The following is a 16,444-nucleotide window of genomic DNA, read 5'->3' as shown; positions in this document are numbered from 1 at the left end:
GAGATAGCGCCGTCTCACGCGGGGCTGCGATTGGTGGAAATGCCGGTTGGCGCTAGTTCCGAGGGTAGCTATTGGCGGAGCGGCGTGACGTGGGAAGAGAACGATAGTATAAAAGCTCGCGTAGAGGGCGCTGCTGGATCCGTAGAACCGTAGCTGGCATTCCGTAGTTAGAAGTGCTAGTGTCCTCACGTCAACGCGGAACCTCTATCAATAAGGTTGGTCTCATATTAGCACATATATACTACCAACTCTAGAGTATATATAGGTATATTTTCCCGTTCAAACAATACACATACGTTCACTTCATGAATAATTCTCCAGGCTCTTTGCATAGCGACGCAACGTTGATTTTCAGTCTCTTTGTTGTATTATTCATGAAAAAAAATATTTTTTACACAATAACATTTTCTTCTACTTTTTTTAAGAATCAAAAATAAAATGTTGAATTCAGATAACGAAAATATTTTATTTCCTATAAAAACTTAAATGAATTGAAAAAATGATCCCGAGTATAAATTTAAAGAACGGGATTCCTGATTTAAAAAAAAAAAGTTTTTAATCTTCCATTCTAGGTATTCAAATATCAAAAAAAGCATTAATATTTATAATTATTGAAATAAAATACAAAACAGCTATTTTTTACCATGTAGAAAAATACTATGTTTTCAGGATTATTTTTAAGGGTTGATACTTCTATACTTGATCAACAAGTTCTCCAAGTTTTCATCGTTTCCTTTGTTATGGGGGTGGAACCGAACGGCGCCCAAAACGAAAGTATAAGCCTCCATTTTTTTGAGTTTCAACACTATTTTCTACATCTCACGACAATATTGTTTCTAAAAAATTAAATAACATTAAAATAAGCATTCACTTTTTTACACGCATTTTTTGTTATATTGAAACGCGTTAAGATCATATTTCAAAAGATTGTACTTTTATTTTTATTACAACCAATCATAAATTTGCAGTCAAATAAATGCAAATTTATGGTCTTAAATTTTTGGTGTCACATTTTACATACTAAACGAAAAAGGATGGTAAAATTATTACAAAAAATTATCGTGTTAATTAGAAAAACTTAACTTATCAAATAAAAATTTTACGACTGCTTGAGTTGAAATTATGGTTTATTATAAATTTAATTAGTTATCCCTTTGAAATAAAATATATTTTATTTTTGACTAAAAAAATGGTGACGTTTTTTTCTTAGATGGCCTCACTTAAGATCCAAGAAACTGGTTCAAACAAAAAAGGATTAAAGATCAGCTTTTTTATACTAAAATAGAATTCTAGTGAGCTTGTAGAAAATTCATATTTGAGACAAGCATTCAATTATCAAAGTAAAATAACTTTAGACCTAAAAATTGTTTGGCTTTGCAAAAAGAAATATTATAACTGCGCCAAAATTTTATACGGGCAAAAAATGTTTTTTTAAATAAATTAATATTTTTCAAAAAAAAATACATTTACGAATAATGATTTTAAGCATTATCTTTACTGACGAAGTACGTGAAATTATTTTTTTATTTGTATTATCGATTTCATCAATCCCGTCGGAACTATTATGAACCTCAAAAAAAATATTCAAGTTTAGTCTGCTTAAAAGACCTTTTCATAGCCATGTATTTATATTTTAACTAATGAACATATTTTTTTTTTAACTTAAATTCTATAAAAAACGCACGTATCATTATTCCTTAATGTATAAGAAAATTCAATCTGAATAAATATATTTCCTTTGCAATAAAAAAATATAAAACATATCATTCAAGAAAGCATATTCGAAAGTGGATTTAAAATAAAAAAAAAAACTTTTGTTTATTTTATTCAGTAGATACTGAAAGAAAGGATTATCTTTTTTTGTAATTAATCAAAAATGTTTTACATTAATTAGTCTTTCCCTAATAAATAAGAAATATATTTTCATTCTATCGATTACAATAACAATATAATTTACTTGTTTGACTGAATGAAGCCTCCAACGTAGTGTGACGGCTTGTTAGGGTCGCTTTCCGATAAATAAAACATTACCCTGAATTTTACGAGCACAACGGTCAGAGTTTTATTACAAATAACTGTTGCATCAACTAGGAAGAGATTTGCCTGTTGCATTTTTAGGTATTGGAATTAATCCCACAGGAGGTATAAATTTTACTGGGAAAAATGTAACAAGAGCGTTTCGTGGAACTAATATTGATTGATTTTGTGGTCGTGTGTAATTTGGTATTTTAATTTGGTTGATTTTGCTATATTTGACTATGTACCTGAGCCCTGAGGTCCAAGGACCCCTTCAGAGAGTTCAAACTTGTTTTTCGCTTCGTCTGACTTCTCATCACCAGGCTTGAAAGATTCTTCTTGTAATTACACTACCGCCAGTATAAAGTAAGCCCCCTATAACGTTGATATGGGTTCGATTTATCGGAGGGAACGTTATAGGAAGTAAATGTTTTAAATTGTATTATTTTATTTAAACCAGCGGAAATGACGGAAATGAGTCATTATTTAATTAAAATACAACATAAAAACATTTAATCTCTACAACAAATCTCCGACAACACGGTACTTATCTCAACTAAATCATTGAACCATTCAAAATCCTCACTGTGATTTTTTGGTTTTGAAGGTTTTCTTCTGATCTAAATCAGGAGGGTAAAATGTGATTATAAAATATTGTTTAACCCTCTGTAAAATTATTGAAATAAATTCAATTATTTTTGTAACCCTACAGAACATAGATAATAAATTAGAATTACACATACGTATAAAGAATAAAACAATTCACCTAAGAGCGTTTCCTTTTATACCGCTGGTTATGCATAAGGGTTAATGATATATTTTAATATATTTGTAAGGTAATTTCTGTATGAAAAAATGGTTATATGTTCCGTAAGCGTAATATAATATCTCACGATCACCCACAAGCATCGTATTATGTATATTGCATTGAATATAAATATTTAATAATGCTTGGTAATGTTCGCACTAAATTTTGATGAATTTCGCCTGAAAAAAGGCGAGTTTAACCTGAATTTTCCATAAAAGAGATTTTTATGCCGTGTTGTAATAGTATTTTTACATATAAATAATAAATCAGATCACCTAAGAGCGTTTCCTTCAATACCATTGGTTTTGCATAAGGGTTGATGACGGAAAACAAAAACACTATAGAAAAATTATAAAATAAAACAACTTTTTTTAACCACTTTTTTATTATTAGTACTCTGTAACCTACCGGTTTCGTCAAAAACCTTGTCATCATCAGGGTTGATAATATTCTAAAACATTAAAATACTCACAATTAATTACATTCCCTTGGAAAAAACTTCACACATTTGGAATTTTTACGGAGTGTGTGGAAGTTTTTGGTAAAGGAATGTAATTATTATGAGTCTTTAAATGTTTTTTAATGTTTTAGAATTTAATAAACCCTGATAATGACAAGGTTTTTGTCGAAACCGGTAGATTAAAGTGTACTAATAATGAAAAAAAGGTTAAAACAAAGTTGTTTTATTTTATAATATTTATAAAATGTACCACAAAGTATCTGCGAAAAATATTCAAGAAAAAGTATGAAAAAAAATCTAATGAACGCATAGAATATATTTATAAGGTAATTTCTATTGGAAAAATGGTAAAAGTGATCAGTAAGCAAAACATACCATACCATTATTACCTATAAGCATCGTGACATGTAAATACATTGGTTTGAATATAAATAATTAATAATACTTTGTAATATTTGCATTAGTTTTGTTGAAATTTGCCTGAAAAAAGGCGAGTTTAACCTGAACTTTTCACTAACCAGATTTTTATGTCGTGTTGAATCTTTTCCAATGGTTTTTTTCCTGTTTTATGGGTTAGGAAACTCTTTGTTCCCCATAAGGCTGACTTAAACATAAACATTACAAGGCGTGTCATGTAAATGGCTCTAGCTGAAGAGACTTTCATTATAAAAACGTTTTCCACTCTGCGCTACTCGTTCCCCGGCAGATGGTTATAGAGCTTGAATTATGCAAATATTGTAACCTTTCATAAAACCTGAATCTTTCCTGAGACGTTTGCTGAAAATGCCACTTCTTGTTAACGAAAGAAAAAAAGAAAAAGCTTTGACCTTTTATAAACACTTTTTTTTATATTCTCAACTTAGAGGTTCCGTAATGTGTCATTTTACATTCATAAATGATAAAATGGCATCCTTACACTTTACCATATCGCTCACTCCTTTCAAGAACGTCATAAATCAAAAATCGTCATCTTTAAGTTGTGCATGTTTTCGGAATGCCTAGAAAATGTAATATATTCCAGCAAAAGAGGCATATTTTTAACTTAATATTTACCCGCTACAGGGCAGAGAGTGTTTATTTTTTTAAATATGCTAAATATTTTTCAAATGGAGAAAAAACCTTCAGGTTTCACCTCAAAGATCTCTTACACAGCAAAAAGTTCAGTAAGTGGCTTGATATTTATTTTTGATACATCGTGTTATATTTTTAAAACGTTCTCCTGAAAAATCAGTTTTTTTTATTTTATTTATGATCTTCTTGAAAGGAGTGAGTGATATATTCTACATATTTTTATATGGATAGTAAAATAAACTATGTAAGATGTATCGATCTTAATCTAAGCTCATGTAATGACCGATTTAAACTAACTAACTTACTAACCCTCATGCCGCTTCTCCGCAGAGCTAGGCAGAGAGATTATAACGCCACACCATTCTATCTTTGCAAAAATTCTTCGCTTCTTCCACGTTCATGCGTCTTCTCAAACATACCCGCCGATTATTTCGACTTCTAACCTGGCCCCTTTCAAGTGTTTGACATACCTGATCGTGACAAGTTTTTTTCAGTCTTCCTTTGCTCATTTTCACCTCATAAATTTGTTTTACCGTTCTTTCCTCATTCACTCTTATTTATATTTACTTATTTATAAGGAATAGAAATAGAGTTCACTATGTAATGTATAGTAATGTTTTGAAAAAAATATGTATTTTTATTAAAAATGAAGGTTACTAATAAAAAATTAATTATTATTATTTTTTTAATGTCTTTTTCTTTTTTATCTCTTTTTTCGGTTTTTACACAGAAAATAATCAATGGAGGAAAAAATATACTATATTAGCTACTCTACTTCCGTATCCGTAGTGCAATGGTCAGCACGCTAAGCTACTGTTCTGGAGCTCTTGGGTTCGATTCCCAGGGTAGGGGGGGGGGTGTCAAATAATTAAAAGTGTTTTTTTAACACTTATATTTTTTTAATATTACACCTGAAGCGGAGGGCTGATCACCTTTCCTTTATGTGTTTACGATCAAGATAACTCTGCGTTTACATGATGCAGTCCCCTATGCACCATTAAGGTGTAGATAAGGATTAAAATATCAGCGATGTACTAGTTTAAATGGTGGGTTGTTTAAAAAAATGGAAACTCCTAATAATCATTAAGAGATAAAATATAATATATAAGCTACCACTTTAAAGGGTAGGTTAATAATTTAACGAGAAATTTTCTCTTCCCATCGAGGCTTTATGAAGAGTTAATTGCGCAAAATAATATTTCCATTAATTAATTAATAAACTTAATGAATAGCCGCGTAATAATAATCAACAGACCCAAATAATGATTCATGGTTTTTATTTCGACGTAATCTCCGTCTCTCCGAGGGTGAACCGTGAATTCAAAACAAAATATAATCAAATTTTCATTAAAGCTCGCAACGGCTAGTGTCTGGTTTAACCTGAATGGATTGTTAATGACGGGTGGAACTTAACGCCTACGGTCGGGTTTAGTACAACGTCAGCCTACGGAATAGGGTGGGTCAGACATGCACGCCACGGAAATTTTAATGAGTAATACTTTGATGAAAAAACATTGCATCTATTAAAAAATATCCCTTTTTTATTAATTAATAAGTTAAATATCGATTAAATAAAATCAAAAAATAATTTATTTTTCAAAGAAACGTTTATTTTTTTCCAAAGAAATTTGTGTAAATTTATAAATTAAAATAAATATCTAGGTGAAATGATTGAAATTAATGTTCTGTCGACACATTATTCCAAATCAAAAGTCATGTTGAAGTTTCATCATAGTTAGAATGGTGAATGTTATATAGTGTATAAAGTATTTATTTAAACCAGCAAATGAGATATCATTACCCCTGTTAATGCCCTTACTTTAAAACTTCATTTAAAAAAATCAAGTATTGGATATGACATCTCAAAAAAAGATTAAAGATACCTCATTACAGATGAATTTTTAAACTTGTACATTACTCGTAATCTTTGAATTATAATGGGTTAAGAATGTTCATTAAAACCTTTTTAAAGTTATTCTTTTAAATATCATAAACTCTGTTTTATTTCAAAACCTAACTTGACTATCGTGACACTTCTCCATAGGGGTAGGCAGAGAAGATAGAATGCCAAACCATTCTTTCTTTACAAACAATATTTGATTATTTCACATTTATTCATTTCTTCATACATACTATTTTCTGCCCACTTTCAAATGTTTAATGTACCTACTTGATAATGTCAAATTTTCCACGGTTTTTCTCTGTTTCTATTTAAAACATTCGCCCAATACGTTTATTCTTTCCTCACTCAAGCCACATGCCTAAACCTTCTCAGTCCACATTTTTCATTAATTTAGGTTAAAATACCTATCGCAGAGTTGAATTCTTTCGTTTCTTTGCTTTCAAATATATTTTTATTCGGTAAAATACCTAAAATTTATTTTTTCTATTAACATAAATTGTAAACATTTCTTTAAATCACAATTTTAGATTTTTTTTTGAAAAATGCAGAGATCTACCAAGCCATCTTGTGTGTCTTATCGGTGGAGTTTTTTTTAAATACATTTTTACTTTTTTTAAACATTTTAACATGATATATGCACAAAAAAGAGATAAAATTTAGAATATAAACATTTTAAAATTATCATAAAATTAACTCTTGATCATTCACCATTACATTATTTTGCTGATAATGGTACATAGATTTCTAATATCTATACCACAGTTTGAATTTAAACTTTATTAAATATACGAGATTTCTTCTTTTGCGAACTTTGCGTTTATTTCCATTTATCACTGTTGGTATCAGGACACTGAAGCTCACCGCTAAGCTCCCGCAATAAAGCTTTTGCCTGTATAATTCTAATAGATAACATATTATATATTTGATCCAAACCTAAGAAATTTAAGCTCGTTGGAATTACGACGGTCAGAACAAGACGGGAGAATAATCCTCTGTACATCAAAGATTAGGAACTAACAAAGACTAACGTGGGTACGATAAACAGCCTTCTGTCAGACAAAACCATCATAATTTAAGTTAGACGCATTATTCGTGTAACCCATTATGACCTAGGCTTTATAGAAAAACAACTATACAATCTTACACGCATACAAATACAGTTGAGCTTCGGAAATTTGAATTAATTGGAGCTGTCGCCTGTTCGGCTTTGTAAAAGTTCGGATTACCCGAGAAATTCGTAATACGGTGCACACATACTTTACATTACAGTAGTTACGTTATAAGCGCCTTTTACCTTTCAATCCATATTTTTTTTTACATTTTACACTAAAAGTATACTTTACAACATTTTGAGTGTGTTAAAATACTTGTTCACAAATCTGGATTATCTCTAAAATCTGAGTTATTTTTTCAACTTTTTTTTTACATCTCAACAAAGATGATCAAGGATATGAAAGACATTTACAGGGTTTACGACCGTCATAAGCTAGTTTAAGTCATCACTTTCCCCACGTGTAACATTTACCAATTCACTACTCATATTCTTGAAAGATATATCTAAAGGTTTCAAGAATTTAAGTAGTGTGATTGTCAATCATGGGTAGAACTCTTAAATGTTACACGTGTAAATTGATCACTTCAACCAGCCTATGACGGTCGTTGACCCCGTAAATGCCCAGATTTTCCGATTTCCCTATCCTTCATCTATGTTGAGATGTAAAAAAGTAATTAAAATATTATTCCAGTATATACTTGAGTAGAAATACAGGTACAGTTATGTACATTTTATTAACTTTTCAACATTTTTTAAAAACGAAATCAGGTTATATATGAATTAAATGTAGTAAAAAATCTTTTTTAACAAACAAAAATCTTTTTCAAAATCTTGTTCCTATTTCGAAGTTCCCGTAATTTCCGATTACAGAGGTTTCACTGTACACCAAAATTTAAAAAAGAGAGCACAATAGTGTCAATACGATGCAGTGCCCTATGCACCATAAGGTGCGGGTAAGGGTTAGAAAATGTACCATTGGGTACAGATAAGGGTTAGATGAAGAATAAAATAATACGAATTGTGACACCAGTTGTGAAGGTGTTAATGTAACTTTGTCTCTGTTTTATACCAGATGTTTCTTGACTTAATATTTACTCTTGATGAATCATGACCATTTTTGCAAATTATTATACTCCGTTTATCAAAGTCTGAAATGTTGCTTTGAATAAAGACTTAACGTATTTTTCTCATCCCTTTTTTTGACAAATAAATTTTATAAGTTCATTAAATATGATATTTTAATATGCGCAGTTTAAGGTGACCTCCAAAGGCACAGTCTAGGAAATATTGATACCCTTTTTGCTGTCTTTGCATATGTTTAACTTTGTCCCTCTAAGTATTCCTTCATATGAATTATTTTAAATAAAGACTTGAACTTTCCTCTGCGATATGAGAGTAGCTTTATGAATATAAAATAAGCACATTTCGCTTAAATTATGATACAAGTCACGTGTACGGAACGTACATCGTTTCAAGAAGCTCGAAAGGGATGTTGAGGATTTTAATTTTAGAATACTAGTCAAAATGCTTGATTAAGGAACATTCTATTAAATTAAAAGTCAAATTAAAGGTCAATCATTTTAATTGATATTTTATGTTTAATAATTCTTTATGTCTTAAAAGAGTAGTGGATTGGTTTCTTTGTCTTTTCTTCAGACCCTTATTCTAACCCAGTAGTACATAGACCACTGCATCGTTTATAAATAGTGTTATCTTGGTCGTTAAATATATCAGCCCTGCCTTTCATGTACCAGTTTAATATAAAATAAATATTTGAGTTAAAAATCACATTTATTTTGACCCCCCCTGAAAATTTAACGCAAAATCTCCATCACTGTAGCTAAACGCTTAGTTAGTTGTTAAAACAGTCATAAAGGGTAAAATATCAGCAAATAAAAATAAAGAAAATTAAGTAAAGGTGTTAGTAATATGTAATGAGATATTACTTACAACATTTTGAGTGTGTCCAAATACATGTTAACAAAATCTGGATTATCTTCAATTACAGGAGTTATTTTCATATTATTTTTTGACATCTCATCAAAGATGACATTATTATTAGATGATGATATTTGGACACACTCAAAATGTTGTAAATAAATTGTCTGGTCAAATTATAAGCTTAAATAATAAAAATGAAAATGGTATTTTATGGCGTTTCTCATGTGTGTGATTATAATCCAGGATTCGGACCTCACATACTAATATAAGAGTTTCTGCTTTATAAAAGGTTTCTTTACATCTCACCAATAGATGTTCCTAGTGAAGTTCTAGTGATTCAAGAACAAGATTTCTAAATTGGTTCATATATACAGAACTTCCAAGAATTTGAGTAGTATGGTTGTAAATAATGGGTAGAATTGGTGAATGATATACGTGTGTAAAGTGATCACTTAAACCAGCCCATGACGGTCGTCAGCCCCGTAAATGCCCAGACTTCCATATTATTCTTCATCTTTGGTGAGATGTCAAAAAATAAGATATTACTTAAATAAATACAATAACTAAATTACAGTTTTCACAAGATTGTGAATTTGATTTTGAGAGTGTCTTAAGTTTTGTTTGCTGGATGGTACTGCATCTAAATACTGAATTTCATCATACGTAAATTAAAAGAGAAAAAATATATTACGTACACGAAGGGTACAAGTAAAAAAAAGACCATACTTTACAGAAGGGTCCATAAAATTAACCCCGTCCTGATTTTTTACGTAATTATGAATATTAACAGTATTTAAAAAAAACAATATTTTTATTGTTTAAAAATATAAGCGAATAAGTTTGTGAACTAACGTATCAATTCTAAATTTTTATTTAAATATATTAAAAATATAAAAACATGTACTTGAAATAAAAGAAAAACTGTGACCATTTTATATTGTTGATAATATTCATATTATATGTTTAATCATGATAAATATTCTGGAAATGAATTTAATATTAAAAATGGACATGGAGCTGTTTACGATGGAAATAAAGTCTTGTGTTGACTATTTTCATATCTATGGTAACTATTTTTTTTTGTGGTCGATTAAAAATTATGCGCAGTAAACCCCATTTCGAGTAGTTTTATAAAAAAAAACAAGATGTGAACAATCGTACATTATACCCCACGCAATACTTGGTAGTGAAAGGTGGGGTTGAACGATACGAAATTGCTTTTAAAGTGAAATTACATATTTTTGACAGGACGCTGAAATATATATGTAATAAGTATTTTGTAAAGGATTTTTTTAAATTTACGTTAAAGAATTTTTTATGCAAATTTTGAGACTCAAAATGACTGGTATACAGTCAATGACAAAATACGGTCACAAAAAACTGAATGGTTGTTTATAATATTTTAATTAGGTCGAAATACTTGTTCACAAATCTGGGTTCTCTCTTCTAGATATTTGATCAATCTCATGGCACAGTGCGTACAAGTCTATAAAAGCTACATATCTTTATTGGAATGGGAAAGCTTTTATTTAGCAGAGACCCTTTTATCCTTTGATCCGAACCCCGGATTATTTTTACATACTAGGAAACTCCCGAAAACACTTTTAAATTATTTATCTTGCTTTTAATTTGACCGGTTATATTTATTCATAGGTTATAAGGCATGTAAATATCTAAACCTCCGCATTATTGTTCATCTATATTGAGATGTAAAAATATATAAAGTTGTTATTTTATTGTATGAAATGCAATTCCAATAAGAAATGTCAACCAGTAAAATTGTTACCAGTACTAAACTTAAATCTAATAAGAATCGAATAAAACATTGTCTTAAAATAATCGATACCGATTTCACTTCATCGCTTCACCTTGTATAACATTAAGTGTTACGCTTGTTGGGGTTGGGTCATCAACATTTCTTATGTTATTCTAACAAAGTGATTTCAATAAAGCCCTAATGGACTATTCTTAATCCAATACATTTTTTCATAACAGTATATTCGTGAAATTCAGGGCGAATACTAAATAAATATTTATTACGTATTGTGATCACCATGTCAATTTGTTAATTCAGTTTTTTAATGGATAGAGAAAACACACTTCAAGGGGTAAAAGTTTTAATTTTTTTTTATCCGTACTTTTGATGATTTTCCGTTTTTATTAAATTATAAACAATTTTAATATTTTCATTTTTCATTACTAAATATCAAATTGAATTAGTTTATTTATTTATTTAGGTCAAAGTAATATAACGGACATTTATTTAATGTGATTTTGAAATGAACATTTTCAAATAAACTCATTAAAGAAATAGCCATTTTTGCAAACTGTGAATGGACAATCATTATTTAATTAAAATTATGTTGGGTTAACATTTATGCATTTTAAGTATCTAATTTTTATATGACAAAATAGTACTTTAGTAATTATTATTTATCTTCTGGAAAAAACATGCATTTTTTTCCCACGAATATTATATTATATAAAGTGCAACCCTTTTCCTTTTCGTTGCAATATTTTGTTTTTGAGTAATTTTAAGTTCTGAAATTCATTTTCATGAATCTCATTTTCACGCATCATGATTCAACCAACAGCTATGATTCTAAGGAAATTTGCATTTGAAATTTCTATGGCACCATTATTCTCAGGTACGCCTGGAAATTGCGCTTTGTTCACTCACTATTCTACTAGCTCCCAGTGGCAAGTACAATATATACCTGGAACCTGGAACCTGGAACCTGGAAGCATGACGTACTCGTAGCATATACCTATTTGTGCTTGACAAGTTTTACTGAATTGCGAGGGGAAAAGCTCAGTTTTCAGCGCAATGCATTCGCTTGGAAAAAGTTCCATTTATTATATTACATTTACTTGTAACATATGAGATGCATTATTGTAAATGGTTTATAAAGTTATATTTATTTCTTTTAACATCTAATTCATTTTATAAACTTTACAAAATAAAATTTTGTTTTCATCCACTTTTTATTGTTAGTTTTCTCCAACCGGTTTTGATAAGAATCTTGTCATCATCGGGGTTTATGTAGTAATTCTTACTATGAGTATTTAATTGTTTTAGAATAAGTACATTAACCCTGATGATGGAGGTTCTTGTCGAAACCGGTTGGAAAAAGTGTACTCATAAAAAGTGGTTAAAACAAAGTTGTTTTATTTTATAAAGTTTAAGCTAGGGGTACTTAATTTTTCATGAACTTTTAACTGAAGTTTCATACATGTTAACGAGTCTAGTGGAATACCATTTGAGAAAGCTTTTGAGGATTTGAAATGTTCGTTTGTCACTCTTTTTATCTCTTTGTTTGAAACCTTTGTTTCCTTTGATGATCAGGGTGTGTTTTTGTGCAGTCAGTTTGTTAACTTCGTTGAATCTACTATCTTTTACGAGTATATATACCGCCGGAAGGTTGATGTTTACGGTCAGTGAATAAGAGATTTTGTCAAAGGCGAGTAACGTTTACGTTTATAATAAATTTTCAACTATACCATTGTAAATTCAATGCTAGTAATTTAAAAGTAAACTGAATAATATGAAAATTTAAAAGGATTTACTTTGGAGGCTACTTAAGTAGTTCTAGTTTACGGGCCAATAATAATATAATAATTATAATAATTTTGAATAATTTATACAGCGCCATTTTAATAAAAAACCACCTTTTATCTGCTCCACATATACAAGACGAAATATGAAATTTTTAGACTCTTTTCATTAAATTTCATTTGTTCTTCTTTTTACTCTAATCAATGGTGCATATAACACTGCATCAAATTGATGTAATTTTAGGTTGATCGTTAGTTACATGAAATCAATGCGACTAGTCTTACGCTCTAGATTGAAATCAAATAAACGGTAATATGTGAAAAAACGCTAATGTTATTTTCACCCTTCTGGGAATCGAACCCGGCTGTTCTAGTATGGTAGCCAATATGTAATAATAACATGGTAACTACTAAACTATGGAAGCGAACATTTTATTACTCAATCTAAAGATGTTGAGAATATGTTAAGAAACAATTGAAATTCAGTAAATAACGTATATGCATAATATTTTCAATATACATTTATTTACAAACATAACAAACCAAAACTTTATCCATATAATTTAATTACATTTCATGAAATGTTCTGCTGACTTGTTAATTTTAATCATAGATATCGTAGACGAAGTTTCACTTAACTAACTAACTAACCATCACGCCGCTTCCCCGCAGGGGTAGGCAGAGAGAATCGAACGCCACACCACTCTGTCTTTGCAAACATTCTTTGCCTCTTCTACATTCATGCATCTCCTCATACATACCCGACGATTATTACGACTCCTGACCCGGCCGCTTTCAAGTATTTGACATACCTGATTGTGCCAAGTTTTCCTCGGTCGTCCTCTGCTTCTTTTTCCAACTACATTCGCTCCATAAGTTTCACTTGAAAGGTGATATTTTCAATTGAAGCGTTTATTCAACATTCTGAATTTTTTTAATGTAGTCGTCTAACGTGGGTAGGATGGTGAATGTAACAGTGTGTAAAGTGATCACATAAACTAGCCAATAACAGGTTGTAAGCGCTGAAATGCCCAAACTTCTATATTTCCAACTCAATAGACTTCTTTATTAAGATTTTAATATGTTTCGATAAAAACTAATTCGGATATACACACTTTCATCTACATGTTTAAAAAAAGTTAAATCTTTTCAACAACAGATGGCATTCTAGCTCATAACAAACGTCTTAGAGATTTAAAAAAAGCATATTTGCAACTTTCAAAAATCAAATCAGTGTAATTGTTCTATCATGGGCAAAAAAGGTCAAGTTATGATCACTCAAGCCAAGTGATGTAATGTATAAATAAATTATTTATTGTAACTGCAGACAGTTGGCAGAATTCCATTTTGAATCGTTGAGTAATATATCCAAAATAAAACAAGGTTTGTTGGATTAAATTCTACATTTATTTATGTATATGTTATGTATATATTTAAATATGTATATATATTTATGTATATAATACGTGACGCGTTTCGTCTTCTTGTCCAAATTGTATTCATGTACCCTAATTGACATTTAACTACATTGCTTATCTTAACATTCATAAAAATCCACATTACCCACCGAAATACCCACCATTATATATATATACTCCTAGACCTAATAATAGCAATTATTGTTAGCATACAAGGACATTTTGTAGATAATTTTAGTCAGTGTTTGACAATGTCCTATGAAGACGAAACGCGTCACGTATTAACGTATACATAAATAAATGTACAATTCAATCCAACAAACGTTGTTTTATTTTGGATATATTACCCAACAACTATGAATAAATTAGTCAATTTATTTTAGGACATTATCAAACACTGACTAAAATTATACAATTTGGACAAGAAGACGAAATGCGTCACGTATTAACATATATGTTCATAAATAAATGTAGAATTCAATCCAACAAACCTTGTTTTATTTTGGATATATTACCCAACAACTTTAAATAAATTGGCTAATTTGGTCTTTCTAGGCATGGCGGCCAAGCAGGTAGCCGCGGCGGGCGTGCTGCTTATCGCGCTTTTCTCCACTCTGCCCCCCGCCCTCTGCATCGACCTGTCGCGCCTCTACGGTCACCTGAGCGCCAAACGGACCGGTAAGTCAAAAAATAATTTTTGGTTGGTTGGAAGATATTGCTTATTGGCAAAAAGCCCACTAATGTAATTATTTATTATATTACTATTAAGTGTTAATCATTCTTGAAAAATAAGCGGTTAGCTTCGAAACCGGTTGATATTATAATTAAGTTATAATATAATATTTATTTCAAATCAATTCAATTCAAACCCTTATCCGCACCCCAATGGTACATAGGGCACTGCATTATATAAACACAGTGGGATCTTGATCGTTAACACACAAAGGAAAGGTGATCAGCCTTCCGCTTCAGGTACCAACCAGTCCAGGGTAATATTTAATAAATATTGGAGTGAAAATATTTATAGTGATTTTAAAACTATTTTTTTTTTTAATTACCTAACGTCCAAGTGACTCTGAAATCTAGCTACGGCTTAGGCAACACCGCTTATCATAATCCTCAGCAGGCTTCAACATTTTAAGTTTTATAGCCTATGCCGTCTGGTGAGTGCATTAATACTTTATGTTTAAAGTTACTATAATTTCATGTGTCAAATGTAATGTAAAAATAATGGGTGAAAATTCTAGCTAAAACACTCGCGTTATATCTTAATTATGTTATTTATATATATATTTATATTGTATATTGGTGATACCACAATTATTAATATATTTTGAACTTCTGAAATTTTTATCGTTAAATATATTGATCCAACATTTTATGGAACAAATTCAAAGTAATGTCTCAAAATTAAAACGTTTTTGGGAAGCCTTTTACCTTAATACTATTTCAAACGATTGCATAATACTTCAATTATATTAAATGTACCCATCGCGCCTTCCCTACGTTCCTTTTTATACTTCCCTTGGCCACCATTTACCTCACTCATGACTTCACATTCTCATCTTTCTCATCCCTAATTTCACGAGACCTTTTTTGAAACAAAAAAAACCCTCTCATACTTGTGTAAACTGAAATTTAAAAGGGATTACGGTGAATTGACTGTAGGAAAATATTGAAACGTGATAACTTTGTAATTTACTTCGGAATGGAAAATTCATGCGTCAGAATTTGTCAAATTTATTTTCAATGGAAATTGTATCGGATTTTACGTTTTCATTTTCTTTACGAAAAAAAATTAAGGTGTTCGAAAAAAACGTTAAGATATCCACTCAAAATGTGAATTTATTTATTTTTGAAAAAAGATTAACACAATGTCCAATCAATTGGTGAAATGAGAAACTATTATTAAAACATGCCCGTATTAAATAACAGAATTTCAAAGCAATAAGTGAATAACTTCGTAAGTATAAAATTTAGAATAAACGGTAATTAACACTGTAATTTGAATAGAGAATTGATTTGTGTGTGTGTATATATATATATATATATATATATATATATATATATATATATATATATATATATATATATATATATATATATATATATATATATATATATATATATATATATATATATATATATATATATATATATATATATATATATATATATATATATATATATATATATATATATGTATATTTATATACAT

General features: G+C 29.8%; 1 protein-coding gene across 1 annotated transcript in view; it reads left to right on the top strand.

The window, feature by feature from the left end:
- Nucleotides 1-95: 95 nt before the first annotated feature.
- Nucleotides 96-16,444, top strand: part of LOC148311922 (IDLSRF-like peptide) — a 101,126-nt gene continuing 84,777 nt past the window's right edge. The window contains exons 1-2 of the mRNA XM_088278221.1: nt 96-215; nt 14,782-14,904. Of these exons, the coding sequence (XP_088134347.1) occupies nt 14,784-14,904 (121 nt within the window). The 5' untranslated portion in view covers nt 96-215; nt 14,782-14,783. The remainder of the gene's footprint in view (nt 216-14,781; nt 14,905-16,444) is intronic.

The sequence above is a fragment of the Brachycentrus maculatus genome, unplaced genomic scaffold, assembly GCF_059751285.1.
Source record: "Brachycentrus maculatus isolate JH-2025_06_01 unplaced genomic scaffold, ASM5975128v1 h1tg000055l, whole genome shotgun sequence".
NCBI lineage: Eukaryota > Metazoa > Arthropoda > Insecta > Trichoptera > Brachycentridae > Brachycentrus > Brachycentrus maculatus.
Note: the sequence above shows the minus strand (reverse complement) of the source record. Positions and strands in the feature narration are given on the sequence as shown.